This window comes from Sclerotinia sclerotiorum, genomic scaffold (assembly GCF_000146945.2).
Source record: "Sclerotinia sclerotiorum 1980 UF-70 scaffold_10 genomic scaffold, whole genome shotgun sequence".
Lineage (NCBI taxonomy): Eukaryota > Fungi > Ascomycota > Leotiomycetes > Helotiales > Sclerotiniaceae > Sclerotinia > Sclerotinia sclerotiorum.
In genome coordinates, this window is record NW_001820826.1 from 1353083 (window position 1) to 1378435 (window position 25353).

The window sequence follows — 25353 nt, forward strand, 5'->3', positions numbered from 1 at the left end:
ACAAAATCAATAAAGGCCTTTAGGTTTAAGAAAAAATTCAAATGCCTGTTTTGGCATCAGTCAAATTTTGGGACATATAATTTAAGTTATTGATGAAAATAGATAACGAGATACAGAACATAACCTAAAAAGAAATCCAAAAACACCAGACGACCCCCGTCCCTTTCAGGACGTGGAGGGTGACTGAAATAATAAATAAAGGCTAGGACAGCCCGGCATGCCGATGTAGCTCCCGAATAATTATGGCAAATTCACTGACTGATGACATCATTGCTACGGTGTGACGACACTGAGGGAGAATATTACGCTTCATCTGTGTAAACTGTCTCTCATCTCCTCGACAGATCTTGTATTCAATAGCTGGGATGGCATCCTTGAAGCAAAATTGTAAAATGTTGGGGATGGCGATGGCAGGCTGGCTAGAAACTCGCATGAACCAAGTAAAAAATTCTTGGGTTGTGACACCAGGTCCAAAAGGTGCCTTACGTAAAGGACCAGTGAATTTACCATCTGGCTTTTGGACACGAATCACAATTTCTGGCTCGCCAGCTGGTTGGGGATGATTGACAAATCTTCCGATATCCATCTCACCAAGTGAAGGAAGTTTGCGGAGTGGAAGGTTAATGGGTGGGAGAAGAGAGGGAAGTTGAATTGAGGGTTCTGTACCACGGATACGAGAGGTCGCGGATTCTGCGGAAGAAGAGTTGGGGGGTCCCATAACATTAAGCAGCGATGACGATTCGAGCCTTTTTCCCTTTTTATAGTACATTTGTGATCCTGACACGGCCTTGATTTGCGAGTTCAGTGATTTAGTTCCAGAAAAAAGACGTAGCTGTTGGTCGCAGTCGTGATAGAATTCGAATAGCTTTTCCTTATTGTAGGAAGGGTATTTCTGGCAGGATACAGAGAGACGAACCATATTCTCGGGGATTATGAGTATTCTATACGTGCGGAGATTCCCTTTGAAATGGTTATAGGTTTCGACGAAATCGAAAAACAGATGTTGCTTCAATTTGGTGTTTTCGAGTTCTGACCGACCTACATCCACTGGGCAGGATAATGGATTGAGCCATGAATCCATATAGTGAAATCTTAGCCCCTGAATTTCATCAAGTCCAAATTCGCGACTATACCATGAGTGAAAATTGAAATCATCAAGGACTGGCCCAGCAGGCATCCCGACCCAGAAACCACGTTCTGGAGTTATAATTGTTGCGATAGCTCCAAAGCGTTCAAAAATCGTGCGATTCCCCATAATGCTCTCTATAGGCAAAGCCGCGATCTTCTCAGTATGAGAGATAATATCATGAATTTCAATACATGGTGGTGACTCTGTATTTGCATCACGAGATGCTTGGGCGACGCGAGACGGAGATTCGTCAAGGATCAATTGCGAAGGTGGCGTTTGTGGAAGGGCTGGATAGATGATTGGAGTCTGCGAAATTCTCGGCGCGATCGTTGTTGTTGAATGGGGAGAGGGTTCGTCCCCTGAGACAACATTACGGGGTGGCCTATCGAGCGCATCCTTCATATCTACGCGCCATTCGTTACCCGAAGTAACATCAACAACAGACCCATTTTTTTTGCTTGGAATTGGAAATGGATTCCTTTGTTGGGATGTTGATCTTTGTGGTTCGGGACCAATTTTCATTGATTTGTTGGCGGTGATCGGATGAGGAATATGGATTTCTGCTTCGGTGCCCGATAAACTCTTCTGGTCTAAATCCTCGTCAAATCAGTATTTCGAAAAGCGATCAAGGTGATTTCGAGAACTACTTACATACCAAATCCTCCACTAAATCTAGATCGAATGTTTTAACAGCAATCGTGTGATCGGCAGCCAGAGATCGTCGAACCTTCTGGTATTTTCCATCTACAGGGCCAAGATTACCGGCCTGTCTCTAATGAACATTAGGTTAGCGATGTTGTAATAAAGATTACTATATCTAACAGGACTGACCTTTGTGAGTGGTTCCTCGTTATCCAAAGTGTTGCTCTTGTCTGATCCACGATGAAGTCGTTCTCGCGCGCGCTCCCAACACTCCTTGAACATGAAAGACTTCCGGAAAACATTTTGGGTTTTTGTGAGATACCTTTGAGCGTGCCAGGTAATTACCAAGTCCTTCATCAAGCTATGGCATCGCTTTCTCACATAGCCTACAACCCAAGGTCTGGCACGACATGCAGTCTTGGATAGAAGGAAATTTGCGACGTCGAACACTATCGAGTTCCTGCTCCTTTTCCGCATCTTGGCTGGAACTTGATATTGATCATAGGTATGCATATACCATGAGATGCACTTGACAACCTCTTTAGACCATATGATATGCTAGGAGATTAGTCAGTTTTCTCCTAGTCTGAAGTGGAATGATTGATTACCTTGGATAAATCGAGATGTAGTTGATCATTATCCTCGCCATAGGATTGATGGAAGGATGAGACATATGCAGTGAATTTATGAAGATCATCTTCCATCTCCTTTGTGTTTTCCATTGTGAGAAGTCTGGTCTCGAAAAAGACCTGAAAAATAGATAATAGATTTAATAATAAGAATTATGATAAGGAAATATGATGCTTAAATGTGTTTAGACGCGGCTTGATGATGGTGATCTCCGAAGCCAAAGTAAGAGGTTCACTAAATTGTATTCAATTGAATCTTTATAAGTGTGCTTAATTTGTTATTCAATTGTATAAATTCAATTTATCCCAGATTATCCCATAAGTTCTCACGTCGCTACAGAAACAGACGTCTCCATATATTGCAACAACTTCGTTTGTGATTATCCCCACAGCTGCGTCTTTCAAGGAGAGCCCGTGTCATTAGTCCAACGTGGGACTCCTAATCTTATAACATCCTCTTTATACAATCTCTAATTTAAGAAAAGTCTAATTTAGGTCGATATTCGTGATGAGTCAGCAAAATGCATGGGATTTACATCCGCTTCCTTTACCGGGTCCACGTCCCTGCTCAAGCGTCTATAGTCAAGATGAGAATCCTTTTGGGGACAACTTCTCCTTGGAAGATCTCGCTGATAAAGTGAATGAATTCGAGAAATCCTCAGAATCAAACACACTTGCACATTTAGTAAGGGAAAACCAAACTTTGTATCAAAATGTTACATTTTATCGGCGAGAATGGGATGCTTTGATGCATTTGCTAGACGAGTTGATGGATTCAAATTTGTTGATCAGAAGTACTTTAAAGGATTGTAATGACAAGATCACGGAAGCCAAGGCTGCTTGGTTGGCATTCTGGGGTATCGTTGAATCATCACATGAAAATAATTGGATTTGAAAAATAACGAAAGAAGAATATGATTCAAGAATAACTTTCACGATCTACTCTGCTTCATCTCAGCCATAACTTTCTTTAGTTCTGATAGCTGCCTATCTAGCAACTTTAAGTCACGTTCACAAGATTCGAGTCTTGTTCTCATCGCTGGAATGCTCTGTGCTACATACTCCCACGTCTTCTTTGTCTCCACACCAAAAATTTCGAAGTGGTTGCACAACCTACATTCTAAATATTAATGTTCTGTTTAGCAATCGTAATAGGAAATGTACTTACTCGTTTATGCGAGGGGTTACTCTATCCTGCAAGTCCTTTGTTACTTTTCTAACTATGTTGAACTGCTCCGTCACTTTGAACGCGTATTGCCGGACCTCTGATCTCAGCCCGGAAACTGTCTGCTTGCCATGCTCATCTACGTGCTGCTTATCATTGACATCATGAAAAAGTGACGTGTTCTCAGAATCCTTTTGCTCTTCGGTGTCCTTTTTTACAGTACCCGATTGGAAGGAGCTATGTGTACGTTTGTGAGACCGAGATATTGTTGAAGGATCAGAGGCTGACGGTGGCAACGATGGACGAGTGTTGAATTGAGACGGTGGGAGGGTATTGATGGGGGGGAGATCATACTGGTCAAATGTGAAGCTTGATTCGTTGAGATGCGAAAATTCCGTTGGGTTTGACTGCGGTGGGTTGTTTGACATGTGACCGAGGCTCAAAGTAGGATTATTGTTGTTTGCAATATTGTGTTGTTGAGCGGATAACTTCTCCTGATTAGAAGATGAATCTTGAGAATAAAATGATGGGGTTTGGTCTGTCCCGGTATTTGTGAACCATTGGTCTGGGATCATAACACTTGGGAAGGCACCGGAGTCCATGCTTAATGAAATATTGAGAATTATTTTACTACATATTCAAGCTCAACTATCTGTCCTTATATACCTAGGACAATCCCAAGAGTCTGGGGAAACATGCGGAGAGATAGAGGGACATGGACACGGACATGGACACGGACAAGGACACGGACAAGGACAATAATATGAGAGGCTGGGACCATATGCAAGAATGTGGATATGAATAGCCACTCAACCTCATTTTACTTTCTAAAAAAGACCTTTGCTTCTTTTAGTTTCATCGTCAGATCATGCATTATGAAAATTATTATAAAAACTAGAATCCTTTTGGAACTGTACAAGCATATCATTTCCAAACCTTCGATTACATGATTACAAATATGAACAACGGAGGTATTCCAAGAGCAAGTGAACATTATAGAAGCCTTAACGAAGATTTGTATTGACCTCCTCTCAGAATGTTTACCTTAGCTCCGAGAGTCACTTTGCCCTATTCAAACATGACGCGGAAATTCACAAATTATACAAGGGGGAACTTGAAGCCGCTAGTGAACGAATCAGGTATCTTGAGTTGAAGCTTCAAGATCAGGAATCGCATCTTCGTGAACGTGATTTGTTACAGAAACGTTTATATGACAGTGAGAGAACTCGGAAAATTGAGGTATCTGCTCGACTCCGGGTACAATGCCACCTCGACATTGAACAAAAGAAATCTTTGGAATTCGCTCAAGAGGTGAGAAATTTGCAAGAGTACTTGCACAAGATGACGGGAGATTATACAAGCCTGCAAACCCACTCTTTAGATATCATATCTGCGATAACAACATGTAACGATAAATTGCGAGGCGAAACCAACAAATTACATCATCAAGCCATGCACAATCAAGCCGAAATTATTCATAACCAGCGTATTATCAATTCTTTAGCTGACAAGATATCTTCATACGATGAAAACGCGGAAAAGGTTCTCGAATATTTGCAATCAATACGGTGGAAATTAAACGACTCGAAAAGATCAGTGGGAGAGGCAGATATAGATGATTCAGTTCTGAAGAAGTCAGAGAACGATGTAGGTTTGACAATTGGAATCTCGGTGTAGTCGGCGCGCGGTTTGGTTGGGTACGGTTAACTATGGTTCGCTTTGGCCCTTTAATTGGATGGTATAGTTAGGGTCGGATCCATTAAAACTACACAAAATGGGAAACTGTAATGCTACCACTCCACCAGGAAGCCGGCGTTAGGCATTGAACCTAAATGGTAGTATAATATATCAAACGGGTAACAAGTCCCCACTTTGTAGACGCTGCGCCCCCGCAGCATATGATTTTTAAACTAGCGAGGAACGTTTGGCGAACTAAAGTGACATCCCTGCGTAGGTCACCAGTAAAAAGCATGAAAATGGTATCAAAATTATAATAATTAGGTTGCGCATTTTATTCTAAACTAGGTTGAGTTGAAGTGGTTTTGCGGGGTGAGGCTGAGTCTTCGAAAAAGAGTACGGTTGGCCAACCATCGATTATACTGGGTTGGATATAGATGAATACAGGCTTTCCTTACTAGTGCGTTAACAATATTTAATTTTTGAATTCAATTTTAGTCTTTATTATTACTGAGATAATTAAAATCATGATAAATTAAGATCTTGTTAAACAGGATTCAACATCATCCTTGGTATTGCATATCCTAGCAATATATAAAGAATATCCAAGTATCTATTACTATTGCACAATTTCTATTGTGTCAATAACCCAAAAATACATATCAAACACCATGGATAGAATCAATAGATTCCCCGAAGGTTTATCGGATAAGCCGCAGGCGCCAACGGCTATTGATCTTCAAATAGGACTTCAGAGGGGCTCCACCGCTGCACTAGAAGTGACCCCTGAACGTTTGCAAGCAACAAAGCAAATGCCATCCCCGAGTACAGCTCAGAGGATTGAGGAGCTGACGAAAGAGAATGGTCAATTGCGATTGGAAATACGTTATTACCAACGAATGAGAGATGCAATGCAAGCACTTTTTGATGATACAACATTCATCTCAGAACGAGTGGATAAGACGATTAAAGGATTTATCAAAGTTCAGAGGGATGCCGAGAATGATTGGTGCAATGCACAGGGAGAATTTGATTAGTTATTCTAATGGTGTTTTAATTGATGTTGGTAGTAAAGGTTATCATGCAGTAAATTATTGATGTATGCAGGCACATAAGTTAGTTCAGAGACACTTTGAGTTAGAGTCCACATCAGCAGCGGTCAAATGATCTGCCCTTGTATTGTTTGTATTGTGTCCATCAAATCCCGACTGTTTGGGTACAATGTATATCCCCTGATACTCCTGCGGCCAGAAAGTATATCACACTCCACTTAAATATGGGCCATTATCCCCTATATTTTACCCTTTTGTGGTATGTACTTAAAAGTGGATTATGACAAATGTATTGATGACAGCACGAGTACATGAACTTCAATAAGAGAGATGCTAAATAAGAGAGATGCTAGATAAGAGACATGCTAAATAAGAGACATGCTAAATAAGAGACATGCTAAATAAGAGACATGCTAAATAAGAGAGATGCTAGATAAGAGACATGCTAAATAAGAGACATGCTAAATAAGAGACATGCTAAATAAGAGACATGCTAAATAAGAGAGATGCTAGATAAGAGACATGCTAAATAAGAGACATGCTAAATAAGAGACATGCTAAATAAGAGACATGCTAAATAAGACTATTCTTAAGTCAGTGTGAATGGCCTACAGATGTCTCTCGAGATTAAACAAACTTAACCAAAAGTGCGCAGATAATATCTCTTACATTTTCACCGATAGACTTTCAAGGCAAAATCAAGTTTTAACGAAATGTCTGAAGGCAAACTTCTCGAGCTTCAACGATTCAAAGCGTCTCAAGATCTTATGCGAGCTCGACAATCGTCTAAGAAGCGGCAATACGGATTGCTGAAAAAAGCAGAGCAACTTCGAAAGGTGGCGAAATTAGATGTAGCCATGATTATATTCGATCCAGATTCTCAACAATATTGTATCTATAGATCAAAGGATGATGATTCTTGGCCGCCTCCAATAATGGAAATTGTACGTATATGTTCTGCTCCGTCATGAAAAATTTAGTCGATTAATTAACTTCAGAAAAATTTGAGCATCTCAATCAACTACTTGCCTGGAGATTTCGAAGTGAAAGACAGCAATGCAACTTCAGTCGACGAAGATCCGTGTCCTGGGAAGAAGCGACGAAACAAAATTCCTGACATCTCTCTGAAGCGGAAAAAGGCGAAGACCGAAAATTTTGATGCAGGACACGGATCTAACCCATCACCACAACATCATGAGAAGACTGAAATATCACATGAAACATCTCTCGTTACTCCAAGATCATTCGTCGAGGAATTGGATGAATCCGTCGGAGATACGCCGCCTGCTTCAATGATGTTAGAGGGACAATTTGGATCTTTGGATATTAGAAACAGACTGGATTCACCGGATTGTGCTGGCGTCGGGCAACCACATCAACTACCTCCTGCTCTTGGGTCGTCTCGTAAAGCATCGGATAACTCGTCTTGCCGCCTGCTCTCCGCGGTGGTAGCTCCGGAAGGTGAATTGGATTATTTTACACAAGATCCACCTTATCCTATGTCACACGTTTCCCTTTGTCGATCCTCTAGTGATCCAAGCTCATCTGAACCACATTCCACTTTGCGCGAGCAGGAGCTAAAAGATTCATTATCGCTACCACCCATACCAGATTTGCCGGAATTTTTGAGGAGTCAACATTTGATAAGATGGCATGATTAGCGCCATCACCGACTTATGAATCTCCAAAGCTTTGAGTAAGTTTCTGGAAATATTAAGTCGATCAAGAAATTCTAGGGGATTCGATCAACAAGATGACATTTTGAGGGTGGTTGGAGGGAACAGATTGTTTGGCACGGATTATCGGATCGATGTATGGCTGGGCTCGAGATAGATAGAAGGGTGTTGCATTGGTATTGATTCTGATTGTCTTTAAACTCTTTACAAAAATTATTGAAGCATATATCTAAATAAAAAATTTCTCGGCATTCTTGATACTACACAATAAGACCCCTCACTAATTATCATCATTGGCGCATTGATGGATGAGGTGAGTCAACACACGATGGTCCTGGTGCGGTTGAGAAATCCCTCGGTCAAAAACAATTGCTATTATTTTATAGAAAATGTCGTTCTCTATCGCTACAACAAGCCAGCATATTCAAGTACACCAACATTATACAGAGTGCTTATCATTTAACTAGAACATCAATATCGATCTCAGTTGTTTTATTATTAAAGCCTGCTTATATTAGCCAGTATAATTCTACTATCTACCTACTCAATAATTGTTGACCACCAAAAACCTTAAAACATTTGTAGAAATTTTAAACATAAAGTGAACATTATCTTTGTAAAGAACCTCAATACTACATGTAACGCATCACCAATAATCAAAAGAGGATAACTGCTTAGGAAGTATGTGACCCGCGCCGTGCTGGTACATAATTTCAGCGTCATCTCTATTATCTACCTGTTACTTGATTTATGTTTATCCACCTTCCCTGCTTTCCCCCTGCTTAGCCTAGTCTTTTCTCCCACATAACTTGATTGGCGTGTTGTCGCGGCCATGTAAGTTAGCACATGCCATGAGGCGAGCTCCAGCCACGCATGACGCTTGCTGCCTGCCAGCAACTCTTACTCATAAGCATCTCCCATTCTTATTTAAGCATCTTGTGCTTGACCAATAGTTTCTGGTGTGGATATGCGTCGGAAATTCATTTCACCAGCTCTAAAACTCATTTAAATATGAAAATGTGGGATGACTATACCCCAAAAAAGAGAAGATCCTAAAACTGGGGCTATGTTGCCAATCATTTAGAACTAGAAAAGCTGATTCTAGAATCCACTGTTTTTGGTTTCGACATTTCCTACATTAGCATTGAAACATTTTAGAGCCTCACATATACACAATACCTAAGGCGCTCAGTCATTCACGAATATATCCTTATCTTGCCTTTATTTTTGAGCGTTGGAGTTGTAATTTAATAGTCCCCTGTACATCGTTCCATTTCTAGTATAGTCTTGTACTGGTATGATGTGCGGGGGTGGCTCGGATACTTTTTACCCACTGCCTCCGGATGGTTGGAGCCGGGCGGTTTCTATCCTCCTAAGTCTGGCCAAATGAATCTTTGTGCTATGCTATCTTTCTACTTTGCCGCCTGGACCGAGTACTCGTGCTGCCAGAAGGTATATGACTGTCCACTTAAATATGGGCCACTATTCCTCTTGTAGTTTACCATTTTGTGGTATGTGCTCAGAAGTGGATAGTCATATACTCACTGGCCGCACGAGTAGTTTTGAGCCATGTGAAAAGTGGAAGTTACGCAAAGTGCATTCAAATAATGCTCATAACCAGAAACGGAGGCTAGTACGGAAATGGTATATAGCTTATAAATAAATGGATTTTCATACCCTTAGGGGTATGGTATAGTACAGTGGATAGCTTTATCATTATGATACTCCACTTTTCTTACACCTGTCTCGGTACCAGAACACCGGGACATTTTTCATTCCTAATTTGGATAACTCTTTTCGGCGGAAACCCCGAGGATTTTCCGGCGACAACCTTGTTTTAAGGGTAGGATCAAATAACGCACAGATTCCGGCTGCAGGGCATCAAACTTTGCCGATCTTTTAAGCTCTAGAACTTTAGGATGATTTGATTGGTGAAGTATTTCATCGACTATGTATAGCTTTAGTGAAATGTTTTGATTCGACAGTTACAATTACAGTATGTTGATGTACGTATCTGTGATGCAGGTTTTTTAAATCCTTTTAGTGCTGCAAAATTATTCAAGTTATGAAGGATTATCTGTCTTAAGTTTGGACGCAAGCGGACCGGATAGATGTGACAAGCTACGATGAAAAGTACCCCATTTTTCAACGGTTGGTGTCTTTTAGCTGCAGGAAGCTATAACATGCATTGCGGAGGCGAGGTATGTCGAAGCTACCGGGGTCGTATGATTACCCGTCCTCCGATATTCCAGCCTTGTCATGTATAACGATGGCTATACGATAGTAAGCCCAAAGATCCGAAGATATCCGTTGACAGCACCGGGATCTTTTCTGTCATGTCTCCCACATGAGTTGTTTACCTCGTAACATCTCAAATTTCTAAGGATTTTTCAATATATAGAGTTCCGTAAGCACAAGAATAGTATCGAACCTATTTCTACGAACCTATTTCTGTATACCTGTTGTGCCGATATGGTATGAAAGGTTGTCTATTCTGCATTTACTATAAGACTAGATACAAACAGGGCTGGGCAAAGGGTAGGGTAGCCAGGGGTAACCTCGGCCAAAAATTCACCTTGCTGTAGCTCTATAGGCCCTGGATAACAGGTATCCGTGGGAATATATCACATGAGGTGTCACAATGTGAATGTATGACTCCTATCACATGATATTCATGTTATGTGATATCGGACGATCACATGATATTTACCCTGCGTACCCTCTGATATTTTCCGGATAACCATTCTGTGAAATCTCTATAGAGTAGGGTAATCATTCTGTAGAGCCCAAATACCCCCGCTAGGGTACGGGTGCCCAGCCCTGGATACCAATTATATTATGCTAGAAGGCTCTGTGAGTATAAAGTGTTCGTTCTTAGTTCTAAGATCCTTCATCATCATTTTCACATACTCAAATATCAGAGATTTGAGAAATTCTGTAAAATTACAATTTATATTCACACAATGGACGATACATACTTCCCTTCCACAGACTTTCCTTCAGAGTTCTTCTATCCTTCACAAGCTCAATACGATCCCTCCTACTTCATCCCCCAATATATAGCCCTTCAACAAGAACTCATTCACAGGGCTTTTGACATTGATAGAAAATCTTCATTATCTTCACCGGATACAATATCCTCACTTTCTTTACCTTTATTTGATACAACACCTACTTCACCTCTTCCTTCACCAAATACAACATCTTCATTATCTTCACCAGATACAATATCCTCACTTTCTTTACCTTTATTTGATACAACATCTTCATTATCTTCACCAGATACAATATCCTCACTTTCTTTACCTTTATTTGATACAACACCTACTTCACCTCTTCCTTCACCAAATACAATATCTTCACTTTCTTTACCTTTATTTGATACAACACCTACTTCACCTCTTCCTTCACCAAATACAATATCTTCACTTTCTTTACCTTTATTTGATATAACACCTACTTCCCCTCTTCCTTCATTTGATACAATATCTTCACTTTCTATCTCTTTATCTGATACAATATCTACTCCATCTCTTCCTTCACCAGGTACGATATCTTCACTTCCTCTAGAGCCATCTGATGTGATGTTACCCTCGTCTCCATATCCACCATTCAAAACGGATACCTCATTTGTTCACTGGGCGGAGAAGTTTCAATCAAAAATTCAATTGATACATTGGAAGAGGGAAAATAGAAAATGGGACTTTATAATAAATGAATTCGGCAAGAGGGGTATCAGGAAGAACAATATGCAATGTTGGTACTCATACTACAATAGAACTTTAAAGGAGGTCAGAATTCTTATGTTCAACCTGTATAAATAACCGTCTAACATTTACTCAGATGAGTTACTTCAAAGAGGCGGTCCAGGCAGATATTGTAAAGACGTGTGAGCGTTTGGGGGAGTCAATCATGGAGCTACATATGAGGCAGGCGGATTATGACGGATGTTGGGAGCGAATCGCTGCATTAATGGTAATGCATAGCAGCAGATGGACTGCGGCGCGAGTCAAATATGCATGGACTCATGGTGTATCGGATCTCTTTCCAGATCTTATGTTAAGTTTATGATGGGATCAGGATTCTCGTGAGAACTTTAGGCTTATGTATATCTTAATAATAAACGAGTGGATTGTGCGCCGATTTACAAATAATTACAGTTACACAAAATATTGATACGAACTTGTTCTTAGACTAATGTGAACTTGCTCCAATATGTTACAACTTGTGAGGTTCAGTTTATACCTAGAAGAGCTCAAATCCAAGCAGCAATGACTCAGGCTAGTTGGCTAGAATTGATGTAAAAAGTAAGATGTGGCATCCGTCCTTTGGTATTTCCTTATATTAGCATCTTCTGTTTTGGTATATCTAGTTTCGCTAGATGCAGATTAGTATCACCCCCTTGAGCTTATCCTATTTTGATTCTGCCTGATCTTCTTGTCTTCATTTCTTTGAAAGATATCTGAAATTCATTCTCGATTGAAGTTCCTTTTCAATAAGAATGTACGCTTGTATGTCATAAATCTTTACCTCCGACTTCTTTGCCATACTATCTTGCAATCCTTTCAAACTCCCAATAAAAGCTGGCACTGCGTATAGAATGTCTTCATCCTTTCATCCATTTCAAAAACTATCCGCTGAAGTTCGTGAAATGATATGGATGGAAGCCTTGACTCACGACCGCGTTATCGTGTTTGATTTCAAAGCAAATCTCAAGATGTGGCTACGCTTGACGCCAGAGCCCGCTCTTCTCTATGTCAATCAAGAATCAAGGCATTACGCATCGGGATACTACAAACAATTTATATGCCGCCCACACAACACAGCATCGAAGACACAAACTACACACATAAATCCCGATAACGATATTTGCTATTTTCTCACTCCCAATGGATTATCACCTGTCAACGAAAAGATGTTTCATAAGATGTGTACATTTCTTGATGATAATTACCTCCCCTACTGTGCTGGTGTTCGACCAAGGCGATGGGCTTTTGATGTGAAAGTTCTCATCTCACGTGGGGCGTCGGCCGAATACCGCGGCAGGATGTTCTTATGGATGGGTTGTGTGATTAAACGGATGTCATGGTGTCATATAGTATTAGGGGATGAACAAGTTGATGAATTTTGCATCATGGTCACCGACGAGAAAACTACCGACGCCATACGCCAATCTGACGAGCTACATCGTATGAAAATATCAAAAGTTTTCACTGAAGCATTGAGACCGAGATTAGTAGCAGCAAAAGAGGAGTTCGAAATGGAAATTTTGAAGATCTGTGAAAATGTGGCAGTATACCAGGGCCCCGATGGCTCTGCTCAACCACCTGCTGTTTCATTTGGGATGATTGAATTACCGTAATCATTTTATTCTGTAAATCTTTCCCCACAAAGATGCCGAGATTTAAATAATAATATAAAAATTATTAAGATAGAATATTCAATACAAAAATGTCTAAATAAACAATGTTTGAATAAGTGAGGTTAAAATAAGAAAGATCAAAATAAAAGAGGTTAAAATAAGATATGCTTAAATAAGAGTTTTCTACCAAGGGTTTCGGGAGGCGACCAGGATCTTGCTTGATTGATAAAAGTAGCTTCATAGTCCATGTACAGCCCGGAACCGCATACGGTACAGCCGCGACGAGATGCGAAAATAAGAAATGCTAGAATAATAAATATCAACTATCACAGGTTCACTTACGTGAATGCAAGAAGCTTCTTGGCGACTATAGGGATAACCTCATCTTTGTCTCTTTCCAACTACATTCCATACCCAGTACAACCCTTTTTCATATACATATTCTTTCACTTTGATACTAAAATAATAGATAGGGTAATAAATAAAACGATAAGAAATATTTTAATAAGAATTACCACAATAAGAAATGCTACAATAAGAAATGCTATAATAAGAAATGCTATAACAAGAAATGCTACTATAGGAAATACTAATATGAATGTTTGTTAAAGAGCTGATAGAAAGATAAGTATAGGCGAGAAAATACTTGATAAACATCTCCCCAAAGGACTTCCTTCACCTATATTGACCTATAATAAATTCCGAAGATTTGATCCGCATTTTATGTCACACAATGTACAGGGTTCACTATCGAGCGTCAAATCAACGAGCGTCAAATCAACGACCAAAGTTAAGGTTCAGAGCCAAAGTCCAAGGATTGAAACCTTAAAGTAACCGCGCTTAAACAGACCCTCAACTGAAAAGGATACACAAATTAAGAAATTTCTTTCCAAATATCTTCATCTATTCCAACGGCATGGGAACTTAGGATAGATCTTTGAAAGCATATAGGACGGTTGTGCCATTTCGTATTATAAAGTTCGCTCTGTTTTTAAGTTGGTAGTTGTCTAAAATCTTTATTCCGTGATATATACTCGATATATCCTCTTACTGTCTTGTGCTTATTTATTTTTTACTATATTGGTGATGGCGGTTGAAATACCAATGTTCGTTGATGTACGCCATGTCGAGCCTCAGGCGAAAGCTACAACATTTTTTATCGCCTTATCTAAAGAATGGGAAGGTTACCCTCTTCGAAGAACAGATAGTAACAATTGGAGACTTGATTTGAAGTTGTTAGTCAATCATAATAGCCGTCATAGATACTATTACTTTGTTTGTCCCTCTGATTTTGTATGTTTTCATCGATTCTCTAACGACTTTATATTTAGTACTCAGTGGATGGGGCGAAGCATCCTTATGATCCGAAATTGCCATGGGAGCCGATAAGTACAACAAATGAAAAGCTCAACTATTTTGAGTGTGATTTCGAAATTGTCTCTGTGATTTCTTCAAAGAATACCGTCGAAGAACGTTCATTATCACCCTCTCAGATTGTTGCTCCTCGACCAATAAGAAAAATCGACCTCCCACACCTCACAACAGCTGCCAGCACATTCGAACACAATTCTCCATCTACTTCACTCGATATCAATCGAATTGTTCCCCGCCAAATATCTCCCGACGCCGAATATTCCCGCGATGATGGCTACATAAAAGAGGGAGGTAGAAATACATAATCTGGCTGGCTGTAGAAGCCTCACTTGTCAACATTTAGACTAGCAAAATTTAGTTTCAATGCATTGCCCTATTATTGCTTGATATCTTTTAACCTTGAGACTTCCATTGCAAACCTAACACGAGGGGCTAGCTTGCTTGGTGAAATGGCCTGCTGAAGAAATGGATGCTGTTTACATTTAAGCGTGAATACTAAATATAAGAGAGAGAGAGAGGGTCGTTACCTTACGCATACTTTCGATCGAGCTTGATATACAACATGAAAGGAATTTTAGAGCTTCGTTAGACCACGCATCTTTTTTACCAATCAAATGATATCGTGGAAGCATCATCTTTTCGACGATCTCAGCTAGGAATGGTAAATCTAGAAAGCTATGTAGAAGGTTCAAGTTCGGATGCTTTTTTTCGTATATATACTGTTTGAAATTCAAAGCTGAAAGAAATTTTAGAGATATTTCATATATAGATTCTGTAACCCACCAATCTTAACATCTCCATTTATTGATAGACGAATATTCAACATCGACAATTCTTTACATGAGACACCTTGGCAGAGAAGGTACTCCGAACCTTTCAGGACCTGAGTTTCATCAGTATTGATATAGTGAACTCCACAGGAATGATTACTTACCTCGGTAATGATGGTTGCAATCTCCCATTCATCAAATTCGAACATCTGAAAGTCTAGATCGACTAACGAAAGTTCAAAATACTCTGATGCAATAAATATTTTGTTTTCGTCACAGTAGATGTCAAGAATCTTAGATATGTTCGCATGTTGAATTACAGATAGTGCTTGGAGGAATTGAAGGGTATCATCCCCTTCGTAAACTCCAATTGTCACTTTTTCAAAGTAATCTCCCTTGCGACAAGCCAACAAGCATCCCTTTGCCGTTATAGGTGCTATAGACTGATAGTCGCCCCATGGGCTGGTGAGCCAAACCCTCAAGAGATTTCCTTGTTTCGCTCGATCGTTGGATGTTGTTGCGAGCTTTGCTGAAGACTGAGCTGAATTATTACCTAACCTAGCGGGTGTTCGATGTAGGCTTGGTGTCATTCTGTCGGTCATTCTTGACATATTGAAACTGAGTACAATGTAGATGTATCGAGAAACGATAGTTCTATCTTCATAATTAACTCTCCAACTAGCTTAAATAATACAAATTGTTGGCACCCCACTCACAATGAAAAATGAAAAATTATTCCCCTATATTGGCAGCTCATTCGGAGCTAAAATTGGCATCGAGAATAGTCCTGTTACGTTCTGTATGAGCAGGGATTTGTTGTGTCATCGAAACTCTTAGTTATTTCTATCATAAGATCTTAAAAATCCAGTGGTAAACAGAACGGAAGTTAAAATACTCTATGTATAGATGAATATTACAAACTCATTTATAAATGCTTGAAATAGATATCTATCTTTTTATTAAAGTAAAAAGAAAAGAGGCAGATTTGATGATCATTCAAACAATTATAACTGGATATCCCATTATAAGAATGACTGGTAATTTAAACCATATATTACAGATTATCGCTTTCATCAAGAACATTCATCGCTACGCTACATAGGGAGTTGTGTCCATACAAAATGACTGTGATCGAGTACGCCCTGCTTCTTTTTTCTACAGGCTCATCTGAACTCCTTGATTGAAAAAAGAAAAAAGAAAGATGATAGAATCTATAGTATTCCCTACTTATTTTTTCAAAAAACCTCTTCATATTTTATTCATATTGTTTCCGATTTAGTATCCCATTGAAATTTCATTCATGACGTCCCCGTTTTCGAACCTGTATTATATTATCCTCATCTGAGTTTAGAGTATCCTCATATGAGTTTAAAGTAGTATCCTCATCTGAGTTTAGATTGAACATGGCATCCTCTAACTCTTTATTGATGTTAATCTCTTCCTCCCGGATGATAAAAATTGTGTTGCCTCCGTTAGCGATCGTTGCCGCGAGACAGTTGTATGGGGTTAATATATCTGCTCTGTAATCAAAAAGCCTCATACCCTTCCTCATATGTTTTATTGCCATTCGTCTAACTTTCAATGAATCGGAGGGATTAGAAGGATCTATATCAATATAAAATGAGGGTTCCCACTTTTTTCCATCCCAAATCGTAAATGTGATGTGGACTAAATGTGGCTGTTCTCGAGCGGAACTTCCTATTGATAGTTCCCGTCTTGATTGTATATCCAATGTAGGCGTTTCCTGTCTTATACCGTGATTATCTGTTTGTGTTTCTGGGCGTTCTTTTGCTTGATCAGCTATTAGAAGTCCACTTTCGTCTCCCGTAATCCTATCAGGGACAAGACTCTCCATATCAATTCGCGTATGACGTTTTCTGGTTAACTCTAAATCTTTCAATCTTTCCTCCTCTTTCAATCTTTCCTCCTCCTTCTTCAATCTTTCCTCCTCCTTCTTCAATCTTTCCTCCTCCTTCTTCAATCTTTCCTCCTCCTTCTTCAATCTCTCCTCTTTCAATCTTTCCTCCTTCAATCTCTTCTCCTCCTTCAATCTTTCCTCCTCCTTCTTCAATCTCTCCTCCTCCTTCAATCTCTCCTCCTCTTTCAATCTTTCCTCCTCCTTCTTCAATCTTTCCTCCTCCTTCTTCAATCTCTCCTCCTTCTTCAATCTCTCCTCCTCCTTCAATCTTTTCTCCTCCTCCTTCAATCTTTTCTCCTCCTTCTTCAATCTCTCCTCCTCCTTCTTCAATCTCTCCTCCTTCTTCAATCTCTCCTCCTCCTTCAATCTTTTCTCCTCCTCCTTCAATCTTTTCTCCTCCTTCTTCAATCTCTCCTCCTCTTTCAATTTCTCCTCCTCCTTCTTCAATCTTTCCTCCTCCTTCTTCAATCTCTCCTCCTCCTTCAATCTTTCCTCCTCCTTCTTCAATCTCTCCTCCTTCAATCTTTTCTCCTCCCTCTTCAATCTCTCCTCCTCCTTCAATCTCTCCTCCTCTTTCAATCTTTCCTCCTCCTTCTTCAATCTCTCCTCCTCCTTCAATCTTTCCTCCTCCTTCAATCTTTCCTCCTCCTTCAATCTTTCCTCCTCCTTCAATCTTTCCTCCTCTTTCAATCTCTTTTCCCTTTTCAATCTCTCTTTTTTTTTCAATCTCTCCTCCTTCCTCAATCTCTTCTCTTCTTTTAATCTCTTCTCCTCCTCATTCAATCTCTCCTCATTCAATCTCTCCTCATTCAATCTCTCCTCATTCAATCTCTCCTCATTCAATCTCTCCTCATTCAATCTCTCCTCATTCAATCTCTCCTCATTCAATCTCTCCTCATTCAATCTCTCCTCATTCAATCTCTCCCTTTCTTGTCTTTGTAATTCAACCCTCTCAAATTCGCTAACCGGCATCTGCAATCCAGAAATATCAATATCGCCTGTTTCTAGCCCTGAAATTTCCGTATATTGGGTATTGTGAGAAAATGTCTGTGGGGAGTTGGAGCTTTCAAGTATTTCTAGATCTATAGGTTTCCCGAAAAAAGCATAATATACGGACCGACGTATAAAGAATGATGTAATATACTTCCCCTTTTCAAAGTTCTCATCGTTTAAGTAAGGTAGGAAAAGTGCTTTCCTATCTTGTCGATGAGCATCCTGGTGCGGGAACCCGCAACGATTTCCCGATGAATCAATATTATCAGAAATGAGAGCTGGGGATGTATTATGGTGAGAGATTACGGAAGCTGTTGAAAATAATTTCACAATTTGTGTCACGTTGGATTCCAAGGTAATGTCGTCGTATTGATACCGATCGGGCTTTCGCGCCTTTAGTAAGGCATACAAAGCGATCTCTCTATCCGATGAATTTCGCCTCAAGGTTTGAATTTCGGGTGATGAAAAACCTAAACGGTCGGCGAGAGCAGCAAATTCAAATAGAATCATTTCGTCCGCTTTCTCCACTCCAGATTTTGCAAGGAGATCTTTCTTCTTCTTCTTGGTATCAGGCGGTATCTCTTTGTAGTTCCGCATTGCAAAAGCCCACAACTGCCGATATCCTACATCAAAACAATGTATAGCTGGTATTGATTTATCAATAAAGGTAGATTCGGCAATCTCAATAGCGTACTGATCATTTGACTCGTTCGTAAGACGAAATTTTCGCTGGAAAGCGGAAAATACCGTGTCTCTGCGCGATAGTTTTACCAGCCGCTTTAGACTTCCGGCACAAGCATTGAGATACTTTAAATCTTCGAAGAAAGTAAAGAGTGAAGGGATGAGATATTCAATAGATTGTAGCTCACTCCAGATAGCTTCACGCTCTTGTTGACTGAACGCACTGAAGATCTGTCCACTAAGTAGTTGAACTTGTAAGATTTGAGCGTCCTGTTTGGAGTACTTTGGAGCTTTGAGCTCTAAGGATTTTACATCGACGTTATTCACCCTCCGGAGAGCGTTCTTATCCCCACGGAAAAGGCTATGCCAAAATTGTCTAATGTGTTCGAGATAGTGTAGAGCTTCCTATTGAATATGTGAGAATGTTTCATCATCGCATAAGGAGAGCGGGTCAATTCTGTAACAGCAGCAAACTCACTTCATAACATTTCATATCTAGCAGCTTGTGAAGTGTACTAATTCTCATACCGCTCCAGAGCCCGGGAATATCTAGAAGCTTGTCGAAAGCCGCTGTGAGCTCTCCATCTTCATGATCGAAGAGTTGTCGAAGACTTCGGCGGCCATGATCAGATAGACGAGCTATCCACCGCTTCTTGAAGAGGATATTACCCTCTCGCTCATATTGCCGGACTTTACGATATATCTCTCCATCCGATGGTTTTTTCTCGTTCGAATATTCTTCAATTAGGGTCCTTCGAACCTCTGGGTTAGTGTCTACAGAAATTTTAGCATATATCGTTTTACCTTTTGAGCAAAAAGGTTTTATACCTGTAAGATATAGATCAACCGTCCACCAGGCATTCGCCGGCGGCAGAATCTCTCGGGCAGCTAGGATGCGATGACGTCCATGAAGACAGGTCAATTGATAATTTGAAGGAAATATTAGAAATGGGGGATTCTCATCATGGATATTCATCAATAATTCAGCAGAGGTGTTGGAGGTTCGGATCGCCTCGTTAAGGTCGATTTCATTAATCTCAGCGGCGATCCGATTTTTAGGATCTAGCCGACGAGTTATATCTTTTTGAAACAACTCCTTCAGCCTTTCAACATTCTCCTGATTGAGCTCCCTTGACTCTTCCAATGGAAAATGGAGATTCTCCAACCTGACGCATGCGATACCCCTATACTTGAGATGTCTTTCTGCCTCGAGTTTCAACTCGTCTTTAGTTAACCGTGATCGATACATCTAAAAAATACTTCTTATAATATTAGAAGTTAACTATTTTTTAACACTAAAAGAGAAGGAATTTAAAAGCGAGACTGAATGAAAGGTGGGGGGATGAGTGATCGGAAGTAGCAGGTGGGGGAGTAGAGGGTGGTACATTCATTTACTTGGCTACTTGCGGCAGAGCAAGGGCGGGTTGACTAAAATAAATTGTGCTTAAAAAAGCTCTTTTTATTCTCTTCAATCTTTTTGTTTCTTTTACTTGAATTTTTTAATTCCAAATGCGTTGTTACTTCTGAACTGTTTTTGGAGCCTGTCCTTCCCATTATATTTCCCCAATTATTTTCTAACTTCTATACCTCCATTACTACTCAATTAACCAATACTTAACAATTACCACACAAACAGCTATCTAGGATGGCGATTCCACCCAAAAATCGGCACACACAAATTGATATGTTCGAGTTAACGGGTGACAAATCGACAGTACTATCTACAAAGGATACTCAAAACAATAAGAAGCCTCAGCCCATAGGACGATATGGCTTGAAGCCACCGCCATCGCCCAAGGTGAAAAAGGTGAGACCGACACTGAAAAGCTCTGCCCTTCAACTCAGGGCAGCGTGGAAATCCCCGTGGGACAAGTATGAAAAGATCTATGATCTTGAACTTGGTGGTCCCGTTGCAGTAGCGGTCCGAAAAGTGCCTCCAATAGAGCTCGTTCATGTGAGGGCATTTTTGAAACCGGTGGCCGAGAAGGCACTTCATATGTTCCGACAACTTCAGCATCATAATATTATTGCTGCCCTAGATGCTTTTACCACTGACGAGGGCCTCTTTATCATTCTCGAGCATATGCCTATATCTCTCGACCGAATCGTCAGCTCCCCAGCCTACCCTGATGAGCAACAACTCGCTGCTATCCTCGGACAAGTAAGGTCTCTCACTTACATATAAGCAGTCGCTAATTATAATAGATTCTCAATGGTGTGGCCTACCTCTCGGCGGAAGGATTTGAACACGGATCTCTGTGCTGCTCAAATATCTTCTTAAACACAAATGGAGAAGTCAAGATTGGTAAACAGATTCTCTTCCAATAAATCCCTAATCTAATATGAGTTTATAGCAAATCAAGAGTGTTGTCACTTAGCAGAAACCACAGGTGACCCTTGTGATCTGAGGGCCCTTTCTCCAATTGTGATGGAGTTGATGCAAAAGTATGTCAAAGAAGATGGTGCTATCGGTATCGACGACCTACACCGCTGGCATCCCAACTCAAATGCCGTCGGATTCCTTTCTGCTACAACATCCGCAACTTCGACTGTGGAATTGCTCAAGGTACATCAATTTATTATTTCAAAGTTCAATTCTAATTTTAACTTAATAGCATCCCCTTCTGACTAGTCCTTGGCGCAAGGAATCTCTCCTTGGTTTGATATCTTTAGCTCAAGTTTGTTTACGTGGTCGTTACAAGTATACACCAAAAGTGTAACTATGTTGATGTAACTTTAAACTGTTATACTTTGCCTTACAATAGTCTACGAATTCAGACCAAAAAATATCTTCTATTCTATTTTTATTAAATAATAAAATTTACGAGGTTGATTCATATTCATAAATGTATTCAACAGAATTCTTTTGAAAAGTGCCTGCTCAAATGTTACCGTGTCCCTCCTTACTCCTGAAATTTATCCATTCTCGCCAATGGGATTTTCAAAAAATCATCAGCCCCACTCCATCCTGAGCCCCAGCCCCACCTGTCTCCACAAAAGTGCGCAACCTCATACATCGACCTTGAAATGACATATGCTAAAATAAGAAAATCCTCATCAAAGTCTCTCTTAATATGGATTTAAAACACATAATTTTGCTCTCCCTAAGTATAAGCATTTACCAAGCCACTTTTACATTATAAAATGTCAATATCTAGTTCAGGCTCCCGCTAAATTTCATGATTTCCACATCATCCTCTCACATGGGTTCTCTTAACCTCACCCTTAGCCGTGCCTTCTATTCACTCTGCTTCTCCCACATTTTTCTTCTCACTTTATTCTCAACACTGACTTGAGGCTGTATCACTCCCTTTATTCTCCATAATCATCAATCTTAAATTTACATCAATTTCTATATTTTATTCCCGACTCATTATTTCATTATTCAATTATTATGAATGCAAATCAAGTGTATGCTATTGTTATAGCTAGTATCTTCTGCGTACTCCTACTTATCAATAGCCGCCGTTGGATTACTCATATTGTGCGATTTCTTTCTATTATTATCTCGAAGCATCTAATCTATAGCTATGCTCTTCGTCGACATCGTTACATAGGCCCTTGGAGCCGAGCGAGCATATTGGTACACCTAGTCTACATCGCTGGAAATATAGCTTGCTTTAGTCTAGAAATAAATGAATCTAGCCTCCAATTTTCCCCTCTCTCACAAGCCAGTCTTCGAGCCGGGACCCTCTCCCTCGTCAACCTCATCCCACTATTCGCTGGTCCTCACCTTAGCACTGTTGCGGATCTACTAGGTCTGACCCTCGACACATTTCGGCAAATTCATCGATCAGCAGGTGTAATGACAGTCCTACTTGCCATCCTTCATGTTCTTATGGCAGTCTCGGCGCAATTACCTTTCGCTTTAAACCTGCACCACAACTTGTTTGCGATTATAGTGAGTCCGCAATCGCTTCGCCACCTTCTCCCTCTAACAGTCAGTAGGGAGCATCATCATTAGGATGCATTATCCTGCTTTCTCTGCCTGTCTTTCGTAAACCTTCCTATGAAATTTTCCTTCGTGTACACCATGCGTTATCAGCACTTTCTGTTTATGCCATCTGGCAACACTTATCATCCGATTCACTATTTCCCCTTCTTTACTTGTATATCTTAGCAGGTATTTTTCTTTTCATGTGTGTAACTCAATGCTTGATTTTCTTCTATCGAAACGGTTTCTGTCGGTCTGGTCTTACACAAGCTCATATCACGCATGTATCTGGTGCTGTCCGGCTCCGCTTACAATGTCGAAAGCCACTAGCAATCAAAGCCGGGCAGTACATTAATCTCTGGATACCTGGGGTCAGCTTCTGGTCCTTCCTGCAAAGTCACCCATTCGTTGTGATCTCTTGGACAGAACAACCACAGGATCATTTGGAGCTCTTCATCGAGCCTCGCAGAGGAATAACTCGCAAGCTTTTGCATCATGCCAAGAATGGGCGTTCTATGCACTCCTTGGTGTTGTTTAGTGGTCCCCATGGAAATAGTATCCGCATGGACGACGGTGAAAATATCCTCATGGTAGCCAGCGACTTTGGGATCGCAGCGCAATTACCATATCTCAAGCAGCTGATCCATGGCTATAATACCCGTAAGCTACGTGCTCAACGTATCCATCTGGTTTGGCAGGTCCGAGATATTGGTGAGTATTTAAAGCGCAATATGTTTATCAAAATAAGTATCTGACAAGAACAGACGTTACAATAGCTGTGCAACCGCTACTCAATGGTGCATTGAGCGAGGATACACTTGACGATGGTTGGGTATGTATTGTGACCCTAATATCGTCATCGGTTTCTGAGAACAAATTGTAGATTCTCGACATTTCGATTTATTGTGAATCAAGGGACACCACCGTATCCTTCGGGAAGCGAGCAAGCGTCTATCCTGGCAAGGCTCCAATACATGATATTATCCAGGAAGAAATTTCGAAGAGGCAGATGGAGACAAAGCCGGTTAAAGAAATGGACTGGAATAATGAGTCATTGGTATACGAGAAAGAACTCGAGTCTAGGAGATCTGATGGAAAGATGATTGTCACAGGTACGCTCAATAATCTACTATTTGAAGGTTACTAACAATTTTGGAGTCTCTGGTACTGCAGAAGTTCGAGATGAGCTACGAAGTGCCATACGGGATAAATTGGCAGATGACGTGAAATATTTTGAACTTGATTATCAGCCTGTATAGAAATGAGAAAAAAAAGGATATGACATTCTTCTCTCTATATAGGATTATGATTTGGGGTTGTGTTTATAACTTTTAGTTGATTCCTTCAACCTTCTTGAGGTAGTATAATAAGAAATCACAGGTCGACTTGTATTTATAATCAATAATGGAAGGAGTTGAAAGTTGAGGTTGTTTCCTCGCTATATGAGTTATATAAACATGCGCTGCCAGGATCAAAATCAGTGAGAAAGTTATGATATCGAAAAGAAGTTGATGCTATTAGGAATCTGGGAGATCAACAAATACTCAACCCAGATGAACTATCCTAGCACGTAACTCTGGCTAGGACAAACTTCCTATGATTTTAGGAATACTAGGTGTTTGAGAGTTCTAGAGAACTTTTCCTAAATGTAAGGTTGTCCTGGCTAAGGAATTCCAACTTAAATTCTTATCCAGGATGTCTGGCCTAGCTTTTAGAACATCTCAGGATTTTTAAGATCTTAGGAGTGATATCGCCGTAGGATATAATACATGGGACAAGGTATACAGGACACTGCTCCTAAAATCATATACGCCCCAGGTGGTTGTGTGGCCTAGATTATCTGTTCTGAACCTCCATTTGCCCTAGGACAAATATGCGAGGACAAATTCAAGCCTAGGAAGACTGCCATAGCATGCTTAGTATACCTAGGAATATTGTGATTGAATTGATCAATTCTGGTCAATTTGATCAATTTGGTCAATTCGGGCAATTTGGTCAATTTGGGCAATCACCCCAATGTCAAATTTCATTTGTTATTCCCTTTATTTGAATACGAGAGTATCTGTAAGGCGGGCATGGTTCCCTGGGATTAGTTTTCACTTCCCCCATTCAAACGTTAAAAGATTGGGGCTCTCAATCTCCCCAACCTGTATTAGCTACCGTCGAATAAGGCCAGCTACCCTCCATTTATTATTGTTAGAAGCCTACAAAGCTCCTAGCCGTCTTAGATAGTCATAGACTCAGTGTAGACGTTAATTTAATCAATCAATCAATCAATCAATCAATCAATCGAGAGAAATTCTATAGGTTTATTGATGAAGATTCTATTTAGACATTTCCTAATTTCCCTA

At 40.2% G+C, this 25353-nt stretch overlaps 14 protein-coding genes across 14 annotated transcripts; 8 read left to right on the forward strand and 6 right to left on the reverse strand.

Annotated features, from left to right (window-relative positions):
* Window positions 1-202: 202 nt before the first annotated feature.
* On the reverse strand, window positions 203-2493 carry SS1G_08030 (predicted protein; the record flags this gene model as incomplete). The annotated part of the gene is made up of 4 exons (XM_001591354.1): window positions 203-1714; window positions 1785-1901; window positions 1961-2329; window positions 2380-2493. 4 exons carry the CDS (start codon window positions 2491-2493, stop codon window positions 203-205), a joined length of 2112 nt encoding a protein of 703 aa, XP_001591404.1.
* Window positions 2494-2908: 415 nt separating this feature from the next.
* On the forward strand, window positions 2909-3295 carry SS1G_08031 (predicted protein; the record flags this gene model as incomplete). Its single annotated transcript, XM_001591355.1, has 1 exon — window positions 2909-3295. One exon carries the CDS (start codon window positions 2909-2911, stop codon window positions 3293-3295), a length of 387 nt encoding a protein of 128 aa, XP_001591405.1.
* A 269-nt stretch (window positions 3296-3564) lies between these two features.
* On the reverse strand, window positions 3565-4167 carry SS1G_08032 (predicted protein; the record flags this gene model as incomplete). The annotated part of the gene is made up of 1 exon (XM_001591356.1): window positions 3565-4167. The coding sequence occupies one exon, from the start codon at window positions 4165-4167 to the stop codon at window positions 3565-3567; it is 603 nt and encodes a 200-aa protein (XP_001591406.1).
* Window positions 4168-4523: 356 nt separating this feature from the next.
* On the forward strand, window positions 4524-5391 carry SS1G_08033 (predicted protein; the record flags this gene model as incomplete). The annotated part of the gene is made up of 3 exons (XM_001591357.1): window positions 4524-4582; window positions 4615-5212; window positions 5371-5391. The coding sequence occupies 3 exons, from the start codon at window positions 4524-4526 to the stop codon at window positions 5389-5391; spliced, it is 678 nt and encodes a 225-aa protein (XP_001591407.1).
* A 522-nt stretch (window positions 5392-5913) lies between these two features.
* Window positions 5914-6279, forward strand: SS1G_08034 (predicted protein; the record flags this gene model as incomplete). The annotated part of the gene is made up of 1 exon (XM_001591358.1): window positions 5914-6279. One exon carries the CDS (start codon window positions 5914-5916, stop codon window positions 6277-6279), a length of 366 nt encoding a protein of 121 aa, XP_001591408.1.
* A 728-nt stretch (window positions 6280-7007) lies between these two features.
* On the forward strand, window positions 7008-7955 carry SS1G_08035 (predicted protein; the record flags this gene model as incomplete). Its single annotated transcript, XM_001591359.1, has 2 exons — window positions 7008-7238; window positions 7434-7955. 2 exons carry the CDS (start codon window positions 7008-7010, stop codon window positions 7953-7955), a joined length of 753 nt encoding a protein of 250 aa, XP_001591409.1.
* A 1427-nt stretch (window positions 7956-9382) lies between these two features.
* SS1G_08036 (predicted protein) lies at window positions 9383-9739 on the reverse strand (the record flags this gene model as incomplete). The annotated part of the gene is made up of 3 exons (XM_001591360.1): window positions 9383-9452; window positions 9516-9600; window positions 9712-9739. 3 exons carry the CDS (start codon window positions 9737-9739, stop codon window positions 9383-9385), a joined length of 183 nt encoding a protein of 60 aa, XP_001591410.1.
* A 1313-nt stretch (window positions 9740-11052) lies between these two features.
* Window positions 11053-11884, reverse strand: SS1G_08037 (predicted protein; the record flags this gene model as incomplete). Its single annotated transcript, XM_001591361.1, has 2 exons — window positions 11053-11536; window positions 11823-11884. 2 exons carry the CDS (start codon window positions 11882-11884, stop codon window positions 11053-11055), a joined length of 546 nt encoding a protein of 181 aa, XP_001591411.1.
* Window positions 11885-13104: 1220 nt separating this feature from the next.
* SS1G_08038 (predicted protein) lies at window positions 13105-13332 on the forward strand (the record flags this gene model as incomplete). The annotated part of the gene is made up of 1 exon (XM_001591362.1): window positions 13105-13332. One exon carries the CDS (start codon window positions 13105-13107, stop codon window positions 13330-13332), a length of 228 nt encoding a protein of 75 aa, XP_001591412.1.
* A 1086-nt stretch (window positions 13333-14418) lies between these two features.
* SS1G_08039 (predicted protein) lies at window positions 14419-15011 on the forward strand (the record flags this gene model as incomplete). The annotated part of the gene is made up of 2 exons (XM_001591363.1): window positions 14419-14625; window positions 14664-15011. 2 exons carry the CDS (start codon window positions 14419-14421, stop codon window positions 15009-15011), a joined length of 555 nt encoding a protein of 184 aa, XP_001591413.1.
* A 443-nt stretch (window positions 15012-15454) lies between these two features.
* SS1G_08040 (predicted protein) lies at window positions 15455-16087 on the reverse strand (the record flags this gene model as incomplete). Its single annotated transcript, XM_001591364.1, has 2 exons — window positions 15455-15589; window positions 15641-16087. The coding sequence occupies 2 exons, from the start codon at window positions 16085-16087 to the stop codon at window positions 15455-15457; spliced, it is 582 nt and encodes a 193-aa protein (XP_001591414.1).
* A 683-nt stretch (window positions 16088-16770) lies between these two features.
* On the reverse strand, window positions 16771-20317 carry SS1G_08041 (hypothetical protein; the record flags this gene model as incomplete). Its single annotated transcript, XM_001591365.1, has 3 exons — window positions 16771-19473; window positions 19547-19830; window positions 19873-20317. 3 exons carry the CDS (start codon window positions 20315-20317, stop codon window positions 16771-16773), a joined length of 3432 nt encoding a protein of 1143 aa, XP_001591415.1.
* A 396-nt stretch (window positions 20318-20713) lies between these two features.
* SS1G_08042 (hypothetical protein) lies at window positions 20714-21788 on the forward strand (the record flags this gene model as incomplete). The annotated part of the gene is made up of 4 exons (XM_001591366.1): window positions 20714-21229; window positions 21274-21373; window positions 21423-21634; window positions 21684-21788. 4 exons carry the CDS (start codon window positions 20714-20716, stop codon window positions 21786-21788), a joined length of 933 nt encoding a protein of 310 aa, XP_001591416.1.
* A 1801-nt stretch (window positions 21789-23589) lies between these two features.
* SS1G_08043 (hypothetical protein) lies at window positions 23590-24261 on the forward strand (the record flags this gene model as incomplete). The annotated part of the gene is made up of 4 exons (XM_001591367.1): window positions 23590-23713; window positions 23779-23834; window positions 23886-24114; window positions 24176-24261. 4 exons carry the CDS (start codon window positions 23590-23592, stop codon window positions 24259-24261), a joined length of 495 nt encoding a protein of 164 aa, XP_001591417.1.
* Window positions 24262-25353: the final 1092 nt, after the last annotated feature.